The sequence below is a fragment of the Alligator mississippiensis genome, chromosome 1, assembly GCF_030867095.1.
Source record: "Alligator mississippiensis isolate rAllMis1 chromosome 1, rAllMis1, whole genome shotgun sequence".
Taxonomy (NCBI): Eukaryota; Metazoa; Chordata; order Crocodylia; family Alligatoridae; genus Alligator; species Alligator mississippiensis.
Window position 1 is genome coordinate 199,232,727 of NC_081824.1, and position 21,950 is coordinate 199,254,676.

General features: G+C 45.6%; 1 protein-coding gene across 3 annotated transcripts in view; it reads right to left on the reverse strand.

Moving 5' to 3' along the window:
* Positions 1–3,463: 3,463 nt before the first annotated feature.
* Positions 3,464–21,950, reverse strand: part of LOC102566709 (GTP cyclohydrolase 1) — a 37,206-nt gene continuing 18,719 nt past the window's right edge. For 2 of the 3 annotated variants that reach the window (XM_059718798.1, XM_059718799.1), the window contains one exon: positions 3,464–3,758. In XM_059718798.1, coding sequence (XP_059574781.1) covers positions 3,503–3,758 — 256 coding nt within the window. In that variant the 3' untranslated portion in view covers positions 3,464–3,502. Of the gene's footprint in view, positions 3,759–20,669; positions 20,978–21,950 lie in introns of those variants that run through there. The other variant, XM_006272183.3, reaches the window with a different exon arrangement.

A 21,950-nucleotide genomic window follows, 5' to 3' on the forward strand; every position in this document is an offset into this window, starting at 1 on the left:
CCCTATTCGATTCAGATTCAGCATGAATCAGGGACAGTGATTCGATTCGTTGATTCGGATCATTGTCCCCAATTCGATTCAGCCAAATCCAAAGCGGAAGATTCGCTGCTGATTCAGAGAATCAGATATTTGGCCATAGACACAACTTTAAAAGTTTATCTACATACCTTGAGGTAGCAGGCGCAACTTGTGAACGCTGCGATGCTTGAGTGGATGGAGCATCCCACAGGAGGGGGTGGGGCCTTCACGTGCTTGGCAGCGAACCCAGAAGTGGACCGGAAGTACTTCTGGTCCACTTCCAGGTTTGCCGGGGGGTAGGGAGGGCCCACACTCCCCTGGCTCAGCGATTAGCTGCAGGGGGACCCTGGGTGCTCCCCCCAGACCCAGGAGGCACCAGTGGCTGAGCCAGGGGGGATCCCCAGCGGACCCAGCAGTGGACGGGAAGTGCTTCTGGTCCACTTCCGTGTCTGCTGCCGAGCGTGCTGGGGAGCCCCCCGCTCTCCTGTGGGGCAGTCCATGTGCCCCAGCATTCACGAGTTGCTTGCTACCTAGAGGTATGTAGAAAAAACATTTAACACATTTAAAGCTGTGTCTATGTCTAAATCTCTGAATCGGTTCAGATTCGATTTGGAGGGATTAAATTTGGATTTGAAGATTTGGCCACCAAATCAGGCTGAATCTCTGCCAAATCGAATCAGCGACTGAAGCTTTGCACAGCCCTAGTGGATGTGCTCATCTAGGGCAGGGTCAAAAGCATTTTGCGGTGAGGGGTTGCTTTAATGCAGCTAAACTGTGAGCACAGGCTGCTTCCAACCCAGCCTGCACTGCCAGTTGCAGCCACAACTGCAGTTACTGCTTCCCACTGCAGTGCTGCCACTTTTCTCCACTGTCTTGGCTAAGTGCTCTAGCTCTGCAGGTCCTCTAAAATGGCTCTGTGGGCAGGATCTGGCCTGTGGGCTGTAGGTTGCCATGTGCTGATCTTTCCAAGTTCTGCTTGTTCTCCAAGTTGCAGTCTGTAGAATCAAAATCACTCTGGTCAATAAAAATGCAGTAGTTAGCTCAGGCTGCCACCTCTTTATCCAGTTCATGCTCCCCTGCTTGTCATTGTAGACTAGTAGAGACCTCAGGACATCATCTAGTCCAAGCCCATGCTCAAGGCAGGATCATCCTTGACTAATACATACCAGTCAATTGCCTCTCTAATTTACTCTTAAAACGATCTAAGGGGTGGCAATTCCATACCATCTCTAGGCAGCCAATTCCAGTTTTTAACCTCCCTCCTAGTGAGAACGTTCTTCCCAATATCTGACCTAAATTTAAATGATGACCTCATCGCAATGGCTTTTTAGCTGGCTGCTATTCTTGTCCCAGTGCCCCCCTTGCCACATCCACTATGTGCTTGCCTGCTGACTGTACCAAATTAAAAAAACAAACAAACAGCCCCACTGCTTATACAGTAGACGTGAGAGCAATGCGTTTTATAGTTCTATTGTAATGTATATGATGTGTTTTGATGATGCTGGAAATCAGTTCAGTTCATCAGTGCATGAATATTTGTGATTAATGAAAAATCTCAGCATGGCATTTTCAGTAAAACCCTTAGCAAGATGTTTTGATGCATATGAATTTTAGAAAAGCATTTTATATCTCAAAATTCTAGGGCTACTTTCCCCTCCCCAAATTATTAATATACTACAGGCCAGGAATAAGCAAGCTACACTTGATAATAGTTTGCAGAGCGTTCTGTGCAAGTCACCAATGCTGCAAATTCTGAATGTTTAAAACTCATTGAAAAATGGCACTCTCTGCCAAATAGCAAAACCAGGCATGTCTGCAGGGGCTATGAAATGGACACAGAAACATACCTGCTATCTCCGAACATTACAAAGCCTTTCCCCCAGTTCCAAATAGACGTGTCTGCTATTCCATCTGTTCATAAGGGTCATTCTGGTGAATTACAGCAATGTGAAACTCACTTGGTTTCTCTGAGCTTTGGAACTAAATATTTTCTTTGCTGCTTCATCACCTAGAGCCAGGAACATGTCCTCCAACATTAAATATGCCTGTGGAAGCACAAATTCAGTCACTAGGCTAGCCTCATCAGAATCTAACCCCCATGAATATGCTGTTAGTAAGAGCCATTTCCCAGTGCCTGCTCTTTAGTATGAAATGCAGTTCTGCACAGGAACAATGCACTATGCCCAGTGCAGCAAACAGTAATCCAGTCACCCACAGGTAAGTTTTTGAATGCTAGAAAATTGCATACATTATAGCTCCAAAGCACATGGGAGGAGAGGTGGAGGGAAAAAAAAAAAATCTTACCAGCTCCAGTCCCCTGTGACTGGGAAGAGGCTTTGGGGATGACATTGCAACATTGTAGGATAAACACTGTCTTCTCTTTGCTAGGGTGGAAACTAAACAGTGAGCAAGACAGCTTGTTATATTTTTGTGCTTTACAATGTGGGCACTTAAAAAGGTATCCAAATCCTGGAGGACACCAACTCAACAGCTGGCAAACTTGAGTGGAGGGTAAAAAAGTGGGCAAAAGAAGAAATGGGTTGAGAACTCACAAGAGCTTCTGAGGAATGAGGGAGGGCAGTTTAGGAGTGAGGGGGACATTTCTCAAGGATTAGAAGCACGGGACAGGAAGGGTAAAAAGGAAGGTCTCCTGGTGATTGAGGAAGGGGTTGGCAGAGAAGGGGACTGCAATGGCAGAGTGGAGCCTTGCTGTGCCTGCCCAGACTACAGAAATGTACAGAGAGATACAGAGACAGCACAGCTTCATTACAAGGGACCCCTTAAGATCAGGAGTAACGTTTCTTGAAGTGAACACTCTCTTTTAATAATGTTAGTTAATTTTCTGAATCATACTGAAAAATTGGTTAAATTCACTTGACAGCCAGGCAGGGTGGCAGAGAGCAGTTCCTGTAGCTCCCTCCAGGTAAGTCTAGTGGGGCGAGGGACAGGGCACAAGCGACATGGCAGAGGGCATGTGTCCCCTCAGATTTTGGTGCCCACAGTGGGGCATGGGGCTGCAGTCAGGCTGGACCAAGGTAAGATGCAGCAATGCAGAGTTATGCCCTCCGCTGTTGCGGGGTGGGCAGGGGGTGCCCCACCTTGGTACCATGACTGGCAGCACTCCCTTCTGCATCGGGCCCTGCAGGCTGGGCCACAGAGACGGCTCCTTCCCAGAGCTGGTGCGGCCCAGCTGCAGCCTTGCGCCCCACTGTGGGCACACAAATCTGGGGGGGTGGGCACTGATACTATACAGGCAGTTCTTAGACTTACGACACAATTGGTTCCTGAACACTGCATCTTAAGTCAAAACATTGTAACTCTGAACCGATTTTCCCATAGAAAACAATGTTATAAATGGGGGATTGGTTCCTGAACCAAGGCCCGATACCCTACTTTCACCAAAAATAACCCAGAATTTTGTAGTCAATCAATTATAGATGAGTAATATAGCTACATTAATATTTATTTATATTATAACTAGCAATCATATTGATTTGGAAAGACTTTCTTTGAGGAGACTTTGCTGAACAATTTGAAGGGCTCTTGGCTGGACTTTTTGAAGGGTTCTTGGCTGGAGTCTTCTCAGGAGTCTTGGCTGCAGGTTTTTCTGGAGTCTTGTCTGCTTTTTTAAAGAAAGTGTCCAAGGAAGTGTGGACAAATGTTCTCCAGGGAGATGGGTGATGCAGCAAACTTGTTCACTGGCGTGGGTTGGCATCAGATCAAGTGTTGTAAAGTCGAAACTAGCATCAGAAAGTTGAAACAGGGTGTCAATTTATAAAAGCAAGCGCGAAACATCATCAAAACCTCGTAAGTCAAGGACTGCCTGTATATAAATATATATAAAAATCCCAAATTCTCTGATTAAAAAACCCAAAATCTGCATTTGTCCACTATTAAAATGAAATGCCTCTCTAGACAGACAGACAGACAGACACAACCCGGATCCCTGATTATGAGGTTGTACTGCTCAAGATATTCCTGAAAAGAGATCAGGCTCAATCAATCAGTGCTACTACTAACATTCTGCATTCTCCTCCAGGACCTTTGGCTCACACAGCAGCCTCAAGGCTCACCAGCCCTAGACTGGCAAACGCTGGGAAACCCATCCTACTGGGAGCAGCAGTTTGCAACCAGGACCATTGCCACAGGCCTGTAACAAGGAAAACAGTGGCCAGTGGAAGCCATGCTTCTTTAATAAGGGGTGGGGGGATGGAGAGGGGCAGCACATACTCCCATGCCCTTCCAATGCATCACCTATGCCCACACAATGGGGGCTGGGGCCTGGGGGAAGGGGGCAGCAAATTAGGAACGAGGAGCACTGGCAGGGCTGGCAGCACCATAAAGCAGCAGTGGGGACAGCTATAGTTGGACCTGTGTCCTGGTAAGTGAAGGGGGCAGGGGGAGGTCCGATTTTCCATGATAATAAAACCAGAATCAAATGCCAACACATATAGGTATTTAGCATTTATTTTATTATAATGATTGAGGCACTGGTAGGCTTCGAAATTTCTTTAAAATTGTAAATATATCAATAAAACATGGTGTTCAATTGATACCTATAAATAAAATGGCATTTCACTTTAAATTGCATAAAAATGCAGATTGTGGGGGTTCTTATCAGAGAATTTTGGATTTTTTTTTTCAGTGAAAACCAGAATCCTGGTTTATAAGCAATTCATAGATGGTTAGGGGCTGGAAGGGACCTCACAGATCATCAGGTCCAGCCCCCTCCCCTCCCCTCCCCTCCCCTCCCCCCCCCTTCTCCCGGCTCTAGGCAGGATCCCCTTGCACGCTACATAGACATGCCCTGCATTTTGTCTGCCCTGGTTAAAAGCTATTTCTACATAATTGCTACTTTCCTCTGCGTGTCTGTGAGATAGCAAACATTTGATTGCTCAGTATTAGAAACAAGAGTTGCACACTAAATAACTCTAATCATAAGCAAGAATTAAACTAGATTTGTCCTGTTCATTTGAGCAAACCAGCTTTATGCTAACAAAGCAGCATTTCAAGAAATGGTTGTGAAAGAACAAGGTTAAAAATATTTAGTATAAAAAAAATCTTCGAAAAAGTGTAATCTGAGTCAATAGTATGATTTCTCTTGTGTTTGTAGAAGACTTCCTAAAACATCATGGGGCCTAGTGCCATAGTTCATCATCTCCAAGATGTCATTGTATAACTTTGTTTAGTTCTTGTCTTATTGATTTCTGGAGGATTTTGAGATGGAAGGGATCCTTTTCAAAACCACCATTTTCCTGCTTTTTGTCTCTCCTCCAAATTCTGCTCCATTTCTTCCTTGTACATCCCAGTTTCTGTTTCTTGGCTACCTTCCTACCAGCTCTCTCTCTTCATTCTCCACTAGCAACTCTCTCCTTTCTTCCACCACCTGCTCCCTTGTGCTAGCTGCAGCCTCCCCCCACCCCTTCTAATCCTCTACTCCTTCTCTCATCTTTTATCTTTTTTAGGGCATTGTCCTATTTCTTTCCATTGTAGTTTCTCACAGCTATGTTCATGAAAGACTTGAAAACAAGATCCAAATCAATATTGCAGGTACCTCAAGAGGGCCTAAAAAGAATGTAGGTGCCTAAGTCAAGAGTTATCCAAATCAGCCCTGTGCAGCGGCCACCAAATCACTCAGGCACCTAGACTTACTAGTTGCCATTTTGGCCTCTTCTCGTGCTGACGCTGGCTCACAGGGCTACCAAGAATGCAAGATTCCTGGAGTGTGGCGGATCTCTGGAAGCAAGACAGTGTGCCTCTGTAGACTAGTGAGGAGGGTGGGGGCAAGGAGTCCTGAGTGCCAAGTCCCACTCCCAGAGTAGTTTTCTTGTTACATGTACAACTGTCTCATGAAAATGCATAAGCCAACCTGGTGGCCAGTCACAGGACCCAAAACTCTCCCTTGCAGGGAAGAGTCATAACTTTATGAATCTCAGCCCTACCAGTGTGCTCAAAGTAAGGGGCCCTAGCTTCCAGCTCTCCCAAACCATTGAATTTATTTTTTCCATTCTTTCTTCAAAACAGTTTTTCTGCAAAGTGGATGAGGATTAACTCACCCAGGGACCCAAATATCTGTGGCAGCGGTGCATAATGAGTCCATCAAGGCTTGATGCACGTGAATGGCTATTCCTTATCTACTTACTTAGCTTGTAAAACTCCACAGGGCTACACATTGTAACTGCATCTGGCACACAATCAAATTAATCTTACTGGACTTGGTGTTGGCTACAGGGGAGGACTTGATAGGGGAGCTGCAGATTCATGGTCACCTTGGGGACAGTGACCACCAATCAACTGAATTCACCATACAGTATAGGGTGGGTAAGATAACTAGCAGGGTGGAAGTGTTTGACTTTAGGAAGACTAACTTCAGCGTGCTTAGGAGTCTAGTCAACGACACACTGCAGGAGAAGAGTATTGGCGAGATGGGAGTCCAGGAAGGGTGGTCGTTCCTAAAGGAAGTAATCCTTTGGGGGCAGAGGGAGACTATCCCAGTACAAGGGAAAAGAGCCAAAACATTTCCTTGGCTAAACAGGGAAATCCTGGGGAGCCTAAGGGCAAAAAAGAAGGCATATAGGCAGTGGAAGCAGGGGGAAGCTACCAAGGAGGAGTATACCTATTTGGCCTGCACTTGCAGGGAGGCAGTTAGAAAAGCCAAAGCAACTACAGAGCTGAGGCTGGCAACTCATATTAAAGACAACAAAAAGTCTTTTTTTAGGTATGTAGGGAATAAAAGGAAGGTACAGGGCAGCATAGGACTCCTACTGAACAAGAAGGAGCAATTAGCGACAGACAGGGGGGACAAGGCTGAGCTATTCAATGAGTTTTTTGCCTCAATGTTCCTGAACAAGGGTCAAGATAAGTCTCCTAATGGGTTCTTAGATGGGCATCAGAGGGACACCAGCCTACCAACTGTTGATGCTGACTTGGTGCAGAGTCACTCGGATGGACTGGATGTGTTCAAGTCAGCAGGCCCGGATGAGCTGCATCCATGAGTACTGAAGGAATTGGCTGGTGTCATAGCAGAACTACTGGCACAGCTGTTTGAGCCCTCGTGGTACTGGGGTCAGGTCCCAGAGGACTCAAAAAGGGCTAATGTGGTCCCTATTTTCAAGAAGTGGAGGAAGGAGAAGCCAAGTAATTATAGGCCAGTCTCACCTTCATCCTTGGAAAGGTCTTTGAAAAGATTATGAAGGATCATATTTGTGGGAGTCCAGTGAGAAAAATAATACAGCAGGGAAACCAGCACGGATTTGTAGAAGGTAGATCATGCCTGACCAATCTGGTTTCATTTTATGACGGTCACAAAATTTTTAGACGCAAGAGTAGAGGTGGATGTTGTTTTCTTGGATTTTAGCAAGGCCTTCGATATGGTATTTCATCCCAGTCTCATAAATAAATTAAGAAGCTGTGACATGGATGTTTACACAGTCCGGTGGGTGGCAAATTGGCTTAGCAGTCACACCCAGAGTGTGGTAGTAGATAGACAGGTCGGTATCAACCTGGAAGGATGTGGGTAGTGGGGTCCCGCAGGGTTTGGTCCTTGGACCTGTACTCTTCAATATCTTCATCAGTGACTTAGATGTGGGTGTGAAGTGTACTCTGTCCAAGTTTGTGGACAATACTAAGTTGTGGGGTGAACTGCACACTCCAGAGGGTAGGGAATGATTGCAGGCAGACCTAGACAGGTTAGAAAAGTGGGCAGTACACAATAGGATGCAGTAGAACAAGGACAAGTGCAGAGTGTTGCACCTAGGGTGCAAAAATATCCAACACACCTACTGACTGGGAAGTGAGCTTCTCAGCAGGACAGAAGCAGAAAGGAATCTCAGAGTCATAGTGGACTCCAAGATGAACATGAGTTGTCAGTGTGACAAAATCATCAGCAAAGCTAACTGCACTTTTGTCATGCATCTGCTGATGCACGACAAATAGATCCAAGGAGGTGATACTTCCCCTCTATGTGGCATTGGTCAGACCGCAGTTGGCATAGTGCATCTAGTTTTGGGCGCTGTACTTCAAGAAGGATGTTAATAGACTTGAGAGGGTCCAGAGAAGGGCCACTTGTATAGTTAAGGGTTTGCAAGTCAAGCCCTATGAGGAGAGACTGAGGGACCTGGACCTCTTCAGGTTTTGCAAGAGAAGGCCGAGAGGTGATCTTGTGGCTGCCTACACATTCATTAGGGGGATGCAGCAAGGGATCGGAGATGCTCTGTTCACCAGGGTGCCCCTTGGGGTAACAAGGAACAATGGTCACAAACTGACAGAGCAGATTTGAGTTAGATATCAGGAAAGACTTCTTCACAGTAAGGGTGGCCAAAATTTGGAATGGGCTTCCACGGGAGGTGGTGCTCTCCCCTACCTTGGGGGTCTTTAAGAGAAGGCTGGATAAGCATCTGGCTGTGGTCATCCGGCCCCAGTGCTCTTTCCTGCCTAGGCAGGGGGGGTCAGACTCAATGATCTGTTGAGGTCCCTTCCAACCCTAGCACCAATGAGTCTATCCTAATAATTACTGGAAGGCGTCCTCAGGATCCCCTTACACAGTTTCCCTCCCTCCTGGGCTGGGATCTGAACTACTCTTTTCATGCAAACTGAAAGACCTTGGCTTGTATGGGCTCAGACATACACAGAAGAATATGGCCCCAAGATCCAGTCCACACACAAGAGAAGAGAATGAGGAACTCCCAAGTGGTACTACCCTTGGTCCTGACTCATCTCCATGTCATTCTTCCACTCCCCCTAGGTCCCAGGCTCTCCCACATAGTTGATCCTCCTCATTTACCTCATTAAATGCCCCTTGCCCTCATAACAGCCCCAAACCTCCCTCCTCTCATTCATCCACACTTCTCCACTCCATAAGTCTTCTGTCTTCCATGTTACTGTTTACCACTGCAAGTTTATCTTATAGAAGTGAGCAGCTACCTCTGCAGTCTCAAGTAGGTGGTACTGCTTCATGAGCTGGCTCTTGGGGTAACTGTGTCCACGTGGTGTTTTGGGCAGTCTAATTAATACTGCTGACAGGGCCCAAGTAATTTAATCTACCCATGACACCATGGAAGCAAAGTTATTTGACTTCCATTTGAGGAGACAGGATGTGAAGAGCAGCAGGGTGTACCAGAGGACACCATAGCCTCAAGCACTTTCCAAGTGTTCTGCAGTACTGAGATTATACCCCGCCTTTACAGAGGCAGATTTTTGCAAGAAGCCTTGCTTTTACTGACTCCGTTTGGGTGTCAGTCACCTTTAGTGGCTATGACACGTTCCCTGGAGCCATCCAGTTCACATCAAAGCCAGCAGCTTAAAAAGCCTTTGCCCACATGTGCAGTGTAATCTACATAACCTGTGGCTTGGATGCACAGCTATCCAGTTAGCTTCCCTTTCCTGCATACCATTCCTATACCATGAGGATAGTACTAAGCACCCTGGCCTCACAGGAGCAAACACCCAGTGATCCAGAGTATTTGGGGACTTGAGCAGAGCTGGATTTCAAGCCCTGGATCTGCACAATACCAGCACTAATAGAATCTGGCAACCGTAAGAACTGCTTTTTCAGGGGTCTGTATTTTTGCTAACTCTCACCTTATTCACCACAAGTTTGGAACAGGAAACCTAGCCTCCACCTTTCCATCAAAGCTATACTCCTGCCATTAAGCCTGGCTTATAAGTGTCTCTGTTCCTCCCCTTTCCAGTCACCTGACCTAAGATTCCTTTAACAGAGCAGTAGCTTCCTATTAGCTTAAATGACTCCAAGAGTAGGCCAGCTGCAGTCCTGCTTCCCTCAATCAATTGCCTATGGCTCAGTCCCTGCAGCCTGCTATTCACATTCTGCACTATCTGGTGCCACCCTTGCTAGCAAGATTTGAACAGCACGTCTCATGATGTTATAGATCTGGCAGCCACTTCTCTTCCTGCTTTCTACCCCACCTCACCCCCTCCTATTCCTGCCCCAAGCCCTGAGCCTGGCAAAGGGTCCTCTGCGTTCTGAAGTCCTGTCTGCATTTACAATGGGGCTTTCTTAAAGGTACTGCGCCCCTCTCTGGCCTTCTCCCTCAGCAATGGGGTTGGGGTCTTACAGTATTAGGAACCTTTGGTTAACATTTGTTGCCAAGACATTATGCAAGAGAAAGCAAAAGAAAATCCGTGTTGACTTTTAATATGCCCTTCTCTGGGTTATTCCTTAGGGTTATGTAAGAAACTTGTAGAACCAGATTTTTGTGGGATTAGCACATTCTCCAGTGCTGCTGAATTTCTATAGCATTGATGCTATTCATGCACTCAGTACTAGCGCTGGTGAGTGATCATAGAGTCTAAGGTAACAGTAACAGCTTGACAGAGATTCTTAGGAGTAAAGACAGGATTAAATATAATGCCAAAAAAATTATTACTCTGCATGCAGCAGCTAAGCCAACGATAACCCACTAGGATGCGTCCTTTTCCTTTATGTAATAGCCAGAATTTATGTCTATTTCATCCCATCGGATCTCCTAGCACTGCACAAACTATATAGAAGCCTCATTTCCCCTGCCACGCAGCTGTTCTGTGGCACACTGCATCACAGCAACACAACATGCCAGTTTAGGGCAGCAAGTGAAGGGCATCCAGTGACTAGGGCATATAGGCTGCTTTAATTTGTTCATTTATAAGAAAGATTTATTTTTCAGGGCAGATCCTGTCCCTTCAGCAATGAGAGGAAGTAGTTTGCACCTCTCCAATCCCAGGGGCCAATTGTTCAGTCTTTGGCATTGAGTCCAAACTATTCTGTCTTGTGCCCATGTCTGGTGGCCTCTGTGGGGCTTTGCAGGGATACAGAATTGTCAGAGCATAGGCCTGCCCCAGCCAACCACAGGTCTGGCCTGGGAAGGTGAGACCCAAGTTTGAGGCCCCCTTGCCATAAGTAATGCCTGACTATGGCCTGGTAGAAGCCAGGGTAGATTTGCACTTTACAAACTAAAGTATATAGCACATACTGAAGCTCACTTCAACAGATGCTGCAAAAAGATGTGCACAAAAGAGGAGACATTTGAATACAAAAGACAAAAGGGAGGAGGGAAGAGGTTAGGAGGGCAGTGCTGGGAGAGGGAAACAAACAAGCAATCAACTCATAGGAACAAAGGAATCTAAACCTAATCCAGGTAATGAGATCAGAATCATAGTCCCTGTTATGGCCTGATAGTCAGAGAAATGTAGGTTCAAACCCTCCATGAATAAGGGAGGGCTAGAATCTGGGTCTGCTGCTTTCCAGACAAGTTCCCTGACCACTTAGCTGTGGGGGTTAAAAGACAGGAAGGGTTGCATCCTCCCCCTCATTTTTCCAGGACTTTCACTCAAGTACACACATCTGCCAGAGCCAGAGCAAAGGCTACAACCTGAGCTCAGTAGTCACCTGGTCGCTTGCATGTCTTCACTGTACAGGGAATAGGATCACAAGCTATGCATCAGTGTCAAAAATGGAAGTTATGCAGCTGGATAATTGCCATTTGGAAATGTAAAGAGAAATCAGATTCTAGTGTATTGACTCCATGTTTATTGTTCTTCATGGCATGGTACAGCTTAGGACGCATTGCTGAGAATATTTAAACAGTTGTGTAACTAGGGCAAGGGGGGACACCCAACCTGGGCACCAAATACAAGTCTTTGCTGTGGCCAGGGAAGCCCTTTGCTGCCCTTGCCCAGCCACAGGAACTGGGCAGTGCAGCGCCACACCAATCAGTGCATCCAGGGGGCAAGCAGAATGGTGCTCCCTCTCCCAGGAGCATTTGCAGTAGCAGGGGAAGCTGCCTCTTCCTGGCCACAGGAGCCAGGCAGCACAATACCACACCAAGCAATGTATCTGGGGAAACTGGGGGTGAGTGGGGCAAGCAGAATAGTGCTCCCCCTTCCCCTGGGAGCCTTTTCCAGAGCAGACACAGCTGTGCTCCCAAGTTGTATGTACTGGGGAAAGGAAGTGAACAGGGCACCAGGATCTGCTCCACAGGGCTGCTGCTGCTGAAGCTATTGATACTGAGCAGCAGCTTGGGCAGGTAAGACTTCCCATCCCCTCTGCTGTGCCACCCTCCCCTCTCCTGCTCTACTGTGGTCAGCATACCCTCACCCCTCCCCTCTGCTCCAGGTGCTCAAGGAATTCACGATGCCTCTGTACTCAAATGCTGGTTTGTATGAGTATTACTTTCATCCTTGTCCCAGTTGAATTGTCATCTTTCCTGGTGTGAAATCTGCACTCCTTTATGACATGGCGATGAGCCTGTTTATATTATCTGATTTTGAAGACTGATAAACCTACAAGGAATCTAGAATGCTCTTGGGTATGTTACTGCTTAGTCACTGGGTCACAAGTTCAGTGGCATACTAGAATATTGTAGAGAGGTTGTTAGCCATGTTAGCCTGAAGTCGGGCAGAAGGCAGGGTAAATTTGCACCTTGATAGACTAAAATCAGAATACTATAAACACCTTTTACAAACATCATTGGTTCAGTGAGACAGCTGGGTATTTTTCTTCTCTGAACCAGAATACAGGAAGAGCCAGGGAGCAAAATGCACTTGAAACACAATTGCAGGATTTCTGCATTGCCACAGCATGGCTGTAAATAAAACAAGGCGAATTTTCTACTCAGCAAAAGTATCTTTGCAACTACAGTCAGCAGAACTGACGCTGTCCGATTAAAGAGGTTACTGGCTCTTAGTAACAGAGCCAAGTGCTTCTCCCTGTGGGGGACTGCAAGTTGGTCTTTCGAGAACAATATTAGGATGCAGATCAGCCTGACCACTTCTGTTGCAACTGCACAAACATAGAAGCATAGAAATGCATTATCCATAACAGCCAAGTTTTCACCTATTTTCAGCGACTGGGGGCTAAGGCTTGCTTAGCGAGCTGTAGCCGAGTACCTGTAAGGTGCTCATGTACTTTGTGACTCACTGAGGCCAACAGGGAGAATCTAGGCACACTGTGGATCATGACTGTCATCTCCTCAGTGCAGAGCGCAAGAAGCAAAGATGTGTCTGAGAGGCTCCTCAAACTGACATTTAAAATCCTGCCACCAATGCAAAGGAAAGGTGGGCACAATTCCCCTACCTACCTCTCTGACTATCATGAGGGATGACTTTCTTTTGGGGTTCACAAAAATATTTTTGAAGAGAAATTATTCTTTGCCTTTGGCATGGATCAGCTTGCAATCAGTGACTGATAGATTTTCACGTAAAACACTGATGGGGCCAGATAAACCCCTTAGGGGGATATTTCTGGAACAGCTTTCCCATGGCAAGAAAACCACAGAGGCCTTCATTCTCCATTTCCAGTGATGCAAGTTAAAGACTGATAAGGTACTAATATGTATAAATCATAGTTTTCAGAAATAAATTACAAGCATTTCCAACAAATACACTTAATATGTGCTTGTTTGCCAACTGGCATTAGGAGAACAAAAAATTCTCTCTCTCCATTCCACCATAAATATGTGCTTTTGTGCTTCTGACAAATCTATGCTGGGAAGTTTTGCTGGTGAACTTTCTGAGGTTTACTTCTCCATAGAGAACAGTGCGAGCAGAAATGAATTTATTGTTTTGCTGATAATACTCAACTTTACTTCTTTTACTCAAATCAAGAGTCTCCATTATCACTGCTTCCTCTACACCTGAGACAGAAAGAGTCATGTATTATTACTGAGCTTTGAATATGTAAGTAATAGGTGGACAGAAATGAAACAGACAGCTCAGCATTATCGTACATGAAGTATATCTATCTATATAGATATAAACCCACAGACCACTATCCCATGCTCCTTATTCATGTGGGCACCAATGACACTGCTCGGAGCACTCCCAGCCAGGTCATGAGGCGCTACAGGGATTTGGGAGCAGGACTTAAGGGTCTGGGGGCACAGGTGGTGTTCTCGTCGATCCTCCCAGTCTCAGGCTATGTGCTGAGAAGGGACAGGAGGAACTATGTGGTCAACCAAAGACTGCAGCGCTGGTGTCGTCAGGAAGGCTTTGGCTTTCATGACCACAGCCCGCTCTTTGGCGAGAGAGGCAGCGAGCTGCTGGGAAGAGATGGCCTCCACCTCTCTCCCCTAGGGAGGAGGCTCTTCTCAGCCAGACTGGCTGACCTATTCCACCAGGCTTTAAACTAAGCCCGTTGGGGGACGGGGGGACTACCGCCACTGCTGGCCCGCTGAGCAATCCTTGCAAAGCCAGCGGATCACGGCGCTTCAGGGAGCCCACCCCTGGTAAAATCTGTGGGCAAGGAAGGAGCCCCCCAGGGGGCACTTGCTTGCCTGTACACTAATGCCAGGAGCTTGGGGAATAAGCAGGAGGAGCTCATCCTTCTGCTCAGTGCAAACAATTACGATGTCATAGGGATAACGGAGACCTGGTGGGACTCCACCCATGACTGGACTACGGGTATAGATGGCTATACCCTGTACAGGAGGGATCATGTAGAGAAAAGGGGTGGGGGTGTAGCTCTCTATGTTAAGGAAAGCTACACGTCCCTGCAAGCCGATATTGGCGACCAGGGTGGACGGCTGGAGACCCTCTGGGTTAAAATCTGTGGGGAACATGGCACAGGGGACACAATGGTGGGAGTCTATTACAGACCTCCCACCCAAAGTCCTGAGCTTGACCAGGAGTTTGCCCAGGAACTGGCTGAGGCAGCTTGCTCCAGGACCATGGTTGTCATGGGTGACTTCAATTACCCGGACATCTTGTGGGAGGATCGCTCAGCAAAATCTGAGCGGTCGCAGAGCTTCCTCTCATGCGTGGATGACCTCTACCTGACTCAAGAAGTCTATGGGCCAATGAGAAGCAAAGCGCTGCTCGACCTGGTACTGGCTACTGGGGATGACCTAGTCAGTGACCTAGTGATCGATGGGAAGCTGGGTGACAGCGACCATGAGCTGATCACCTTCACCATCTGCCAAAAAGCTGGCAAGTCCTTGACTTGAGGAAAGCCGACTTTGACAAGCTCAGGAGGCTTGTCAGTGAGGCCCTAAGGGACTGTGACCACAGGGAGAGGGGAGTTCAAGAAGAGTGGTTGCTCCTCAAGGGAGTGATCCTCAATGCACAAACTAAGTCTATTCCATCTCGGAGGAAAGGCAGCAAGAGGGCACAGCAGCCCCCCTGGCTCTCCAGGGACCTAGCAGACCTCCTGAGGCTAAAAAGAAAGGCCTACAAAGGATGGAGGATGGGAGTCACCTCCAAGGAGGATTATTCTGCACTGGTCCGGTCCTGTAGGGAGCAGACCAGGAAAGCCAAGGCTGCAACTGAACTCCAGCTAGCTTTGAGCATCAAGGACAATAAAAAGTCCTTTTTCAGATATGTGGGGAGCCGGAGGAAAAGCAGGGGCAACATTGGACCCCTGCTGAACCAGATGGGGCAACTGACAACTGACACCCAGGAAAAAGCCAACCTATTAAATAGGTACTTTGCGTCAGTTTTTCATCAGCCCCATGGGACGCCCATGCCCGCTACAGGGCCGGGAAGTCCGGGTGAGGGTGATCCCCTGCCCTCCATTGATGCTGACTTTCTGAAGGAACATCTTGAGAAGCTGGATACCTTCAAGTCAGCTGGCCCTGATAATCTTCACCCCAGGGTACTCAAGGAGCTGGCAAGCATCATAGCCCAGATCTTTGAAAACTCTTGGCGCTCTGGTGTAGTGCCTGAAGACTGGAAGAAGGCCAATGTGGTGCCTATCTTCAAGAAAGGGAGGAAAGTGGATCCGGCTAACTATAGGCCCATCAGCCTGACTTCTATCCTGGGGAAGATCTTAGAAAAGTTTATTAAAGAGGCCATCCTTAATGGACTGGCCGACGTCAACATCTTAAGGGATAGCCAGCACGGGTTTGTTGCGGGTAGGTCTTGCTTGACCAATCTCATTTCCTTCTACAACCAGGTGACCTATCACCTGGACAAGGGAGAAGAGATTGATGTCATATATCTTGACTTCAAAAAAGCCTTCGATCTGGTGTCCCATGATCGCCTCTTGGAGAAACTGGCCAATTGTCGCCTTGGGTCCTCCACGATCCACTGGCTGGAAAATTGGCTCCGGGGTCGGACCCAGAGGGTAGTAATTGATGGAAGTCACTCATCGTGATGTTCTGTGACCAGTGGGGTCCCCCAAGGTTCTGTCCTTGGACCCATACTGTTCAACATCTTCATTAATGATGTGGACACTGGAGTCCGAAGCGGACTGGCCAAGTTCACCAACGACACCAAACTTTGGGGCAAAGCATCCACACCAGAAGACAGGCGGGTGATCCAGACTGACTTGGACAGGCTCAGCAAGTGGGCGGATGAGAATCTGATGGTGTTCAACACCAATAAATGCAAGGTTCTCCACCTTGGGAAAAAAAACCCGCAGCATCCTTATAGGCTTGGCAGTGCTATGTTGGCTAGCACTATGGAAGAAAGACTTGGGGGTCATCATTGACCACAAGATGAACATGAGCCTGCAATACGATGCGGCGGCTAGTAAAGCGACCAAAACGCTGGCTTGCATCCATAGATGCTTCTCAAGCAAATCCCGGGACGTCATTCTCCCCCTGTACTCGGCCTTAGTGAGGCCGCAGCTGGAGTACTGTGTCCAGTTTTGGGCTCCACAATTCAAAAAGGACGTGGAGAAGCTTGAGAGAGTCCAGAGAAGAGCCACGCGCATGATCAGAGGTCAGGGAAGCAGACCCTACGATGACAGGCTGAGAGCCCTGGGGCTCTTTAGCCTGGAAAAGCACAGGCTCAGGGGTGATCTGATGGCCACCTACAAGTTTATCAGGGGTGACCACCAGTATCTGGGGGAACGTTTGTTCACCAGAGCGCCCCAAGGGATGACGAGGACGAATGGTCACAAACTACTACAAGATCGTTTCAGGCTGGACATAAGGAAGAATTTCTTTACTGTCCGAGCCCCCAAGGTCTGGAACAGCCTGCCACCGGAGGTGGTTCAAGCGCCTTCATTGAACACCTTCAAGATGAAACTGGATGCTCATCTTGCTGGGATCCTATGACCCCAGCTGACTTCCTGTCCTTTGGGCAGGGGGCTGGACTCGATGATCTTCCGAGGTCCCTTCCAGCCCTAATGTCTATGAAATTTATATCTATCTAGATAGATATATATCTATATATAATTTAAAGACTGTTACATGCATACATTCATTATAAAACAGAACACATTTTTTGTATATTGAATGTAACTAAGTATAATACAAACAAATACAGTAATATAGAGGACCAGAAATTATTTGAAAGCCCACGTGTTAATTTCTATTTCACTTTGCTCTTTAAAGTGATTATGTAAATACTTTCAAAACCATGAACACTGTGTGCCAGTTCAGTATTCTCATATTTAGGTTTTTTCATTTTTATAAACACAGTTTTTAATAAAGCAGATATTTTAAAATATGGCCTTAAATCACAGGATCATAATTTGTTATGATCTGAATTTATGGGGTAATTGTATTTAACAAAAATTACCATGCAAGGTAAAAATGTATAAAAGTTGTTGCATTGTACAGTACCATATCTTCCTACTGTATTTTGTTTCTTATCTTTCTGTTCTACTTATAGTATAAAAGTCAAGGCTCAAACTGAGGGGGAAGATCATAGTAATAACAACACTTAACACATAAATAGTTAATTTTCATCTTCAGAGAAGGGCAAACATGACTTTACCCTCACACCATCACTGTGAGGTAGGTAAGTAAGAAGCATTCAATCTATTTTTACAGAAAGGGAATGGAGGCTAAAAAAAAAAAAATTAAAAAAAAATAGAGAATTGGGATTAGAGCTGGTAGCTCCCAAGAGTGTACTTAGGCCTGTAGACAAACACTTCCTGTCTCTATGCCTTCTATTAGTGCAAAGTAATAAGTTTGATGTATGTGGGACAAAGGCAGACAAGAAGGACACTTTCACATGAACCCATGTAGCAAAGCAGTACAAGAAAAAAAGCCTCATGCTATTTCCCCCACCCAGGAATCCTCTAATGCAGTTTCTCCAAAACATTTTCTATATCTGTGTTTATGGCATCAATGTTGAATGCTTTAAATTATACAGCTATTTTACCAATATGAAATTTTCCTCCCTCAGAGACTGTTTAATTTTTTAGCTTTGAATAAAGTTACCTGTAAACCAGTATTTATCAGTTCAACTTCCTGTTTATATTCATTTGGACAATTGCTGCTGTTATCCAAGTCTTCCAAAGATTAAGGCACATAGCAAGTTTTTGTATTTCAGAGTTTGGTCCTGGTGTAATAGTGTTACAATACATTTAGGATATCTGCTTACATGTTTCAAAATACATTTGTTTGAAAAAAAAAAAAATGCAGCCCTTGTGAAACTGATGCTCCTAAAAAACAATCAAGGAATCAGGAGATGAGAAGAACAGCTACCACTTTGCTAAGGCAAAAGACCGCCCCCCCCACCCCCCCCAAAAAAACAAAACAAAAAGAAAAAAAAAAACATTTACAGAAAGCAAACTTTAAAACTCAAAAATCCATGGCCTGAGTCTGCCTATTCCTATTCATGTGAGTAATTTCTTACTCCAGAAGCAGTTTCCTTGTTTCCAATGGAATTAAGAGATTTTGGTGTTTACTGCCCCATGAATGATTCCACTTCAGTGGGAGTCAGAGGCCTAACTAGTTTGAGAATCAGAGCCTAACTGCACCATAAGGTACTGTCCAACATGAATAAGAGTAATGGAATATGGCCCTCTAGTGTTGTACGATTATGATTTCCACGAGAAAATTCTATAGCTACACTTCTGTTGTGACTGGTTAATAATGCTGTATAGCTTACTAAACAAACAAACAGTGCCATTGCAAGAATAATGATAGTAACACTTGGATAAGAATTCAGCTGTCCTGCCTTATACAGACACTACAGTTCAATAGGGGCTGATCTTTTCCCTATTCAATGGGATTTGAAAAAAGTTATTTAATTCCAGAGATACAATTCTTGACTTACACTGCAGTGCCTAAAATTGTACCAAGACCTCAAAAAAACCCCCAAAAACCCCAAACCTATTGTCATGCCACAGAAACCTCAGTGCTTTTTCTTGCGAAGAGACGAAAGAAAGGCTTTTAGGTTAGGGACAGAAATTACACATAAACTGGTATAAGTGATTGGAAACCAGTTCAAAACTGTAACACACCAGAAATTCAGTGCACATAAACTACTTTCAAAATGGCCAAAACTGGTTTAAGATGAACCTGGATGGATGTAGTATCACTTGCCTGATTTAGGTTAAATCAGTTTGTTAACTTCTGTCCCAGATCCCCTCCAGATTCAAAATAACTTAGTCTCCCAGCATCCCAGGATGTTTTATACCTTCCCTGCAAACCCCACAAACGCCCCGCTGCAGGGTGGATGAGCTAGCCTTGACCCTCTACTCCTGCCAAGAAAGGAGGCAAGCTCTAGCAACCCTTGGCTTCTGGCTTGGGCCTCTGAAGCCATGTGGTTGTATTTCCAGAATGAAAAGTGAATGTCTGTTCACCTGCTTATCAGTTCTATCTATGCAGCTTAGACTAACCTGTGAAGACTGAATCGATTCAGTCTCAGGCTTTTTGACTATCCGTACTTAGCCTTAGTGAGTTGGACTGCTGACCTAGCCATAAAACAAGATTCCTCTTGCAATGGAAGTGAGGTAGATCACTCACTACTGATGGAGCATTATTCCTATAGGGCAACAAGCTGCTGCAACTTGCTAAGATGTAATGAAATCCTACTGTTATGTAAAAACAGATCTAGCCCTTCTGGAAGAGTCCTTTAGGGTAGAAGAAAGGATCAGGAAATTCAAGTGTTTTGGAAAGAGGGGGAAAGGGGAAGACAAAACAAGATATGCACAGCTTCATCCCAGTCTGATGCTGCTGTTGCTTCCAACTCTGCAGGAATCCTCTATAAAAATTGTGTTACAGTAATTTGGGACATAAAAGCATAGCTGGGTAGAAGAGAAACTGAATTTTAGAAAAAAAAACTATTCCTCCTACAGCATTCCCTTTATGCATATCCATGGGAATCTCATTCAGTTCTGTTCTGTGAAATTCTCTTGTGGTGGATGTTGGGATTAGCCAAGCCACAGCCTCATTGCTTCTCCAAACTATGCCCAGCTGTCTATGGCCTCCAAAGGGCATTCACTCAACAGTGGTTGCTAGAGTACAGTGGCACTCTGGTCATGCTGCTTCCATCTAGCAATTCTTCTGACTGCTCTCTGCACTAGGATCAAGAAGTGGTATGGCAGTGGCAGGTTTCACTAACTCGATGCTTCCCAGACTTTCCACTAGAGCAGGAGAATCTGTGTGGGATGTCTGTTGATTTTCATGCCTCTTTTTACTTCATATGAGTGACAAAGGAGAGGGGGTGAATATTGAATCAAAGTAACAGCATTACACCCCTCCAAGCTGTTTAGGTGCCTAACTCCCATTGAAGTATAAGGGGGTTAGGAGGCTTTTTGCCTAATTTTACCTTTCAATGGCTTTCTTTGTTGGAAGGCATGACTCTACCTCCAGCTAGAAAAATGTTATCAAGACACCATGCTATATTTGTTAGGAAACACCCTGAACCAGATCCACAAAGGTGTCTAGGTACCTACCTGATGAATCAATGGGAAGTCAGATGCCCAAATACCCTTTTGTCTTTTTTCCATTCAGGAAATACTAAAACAAGTTCTTAGATCCTCTAGCAAATATTTTATGACATTACAAGGTGCTAATGAGAAGTGAGAAGCAAGCTGTAATACAGCTATTTCTAATACATGAACTCTGCAGACAGGCTCATATCACATATGGCAATTAATTTCTGGCAACTGGTTTTGCTTTTTGATCCAAACAACAATGAACTAAAATCTGTTTCCATTTAATTCTTGATCAGGGTGAGAAATTCTTCTCTGGATTTTGGATCCTCCCGCAAGACTCCAAGCATGGTGCTGGTGATGGTCCTGCTGTTCATTTTCTGAACCCCTCGCATAAGCATGCACATGTGTCTATAAGGCAATCAATCATAGAGTCACTCTTAGTTTGAATATGTTGAAAACCTGCACATCTGGAAAAATGGTTTTAATTATCATGACAGCATTATAAGGGAGTGATTCTCGACCTGAGTGATACAACACCCCAAGTTACATTGAGAGCCGTTCAAATATGCCATAGGGTGTCACTCAATCTGAGCTCTTTTAGGTGTGCAAAAAGGATACACAAGAGATACTTAAAGATGTCAAATAGGAATCATAAGGTCAAAAAACATTCTGGTCTGTTATGGTCTTTGAGTTCTTTGCATAAGAAGAACTGTTCTATGATTTTATGTTAGAGAAAAACTGAATGAAAACTAAAAGCTGACATTTTCCAAGAAGTACCCAAAGGTTCGGGACAGACATTACATATAAACTAGTTTAAGTGATCAGAAACTGGTTTAAACCTCTAAAAGAACGGATGTTCAGTGCACATAAACCAGTTTGAAAATGGCTGAAACCAGTTTGAGATAAACCTAGCTGAATGTAGTATCAGACTTGACTGGTTTGGGTCAAACTGGTTTATGCAATGTCTGTCCCAGGCCCCTTCCTGGTTTAACTTAAACCAGATTCCCCCCGGCATCCCAGCATGCTCTCTGTGCTGGACGGGGCTCTCTGCTCCACAGCAGGGCTGGCTCCTCCCCTCTGCTTCCTGACTGGAGCTCTGGCAGAGACTACAGGTGTCTGCCTGCTATCCCTCTGCCTTACATAGACACTTCTTAGCATTAGCTAGCATAACCACATGCTGGCTACAGTCTGTGCTGTGGCAGACTGATTCCTTCCTTCCTTGAAAAAGTTGTTTAGAAGAGCTTGAACTAATGGAGAGAGGCTTTGTTTTCTGATAGCGTGAGAAACACTGTGCTATCAACTGCCTGCTGAGCTGCTGGGACAGGGGTGGGCAAAATACAGTCTGTGGGGCCCCTAAAAGATTTCGAAAATTAGTATTTAT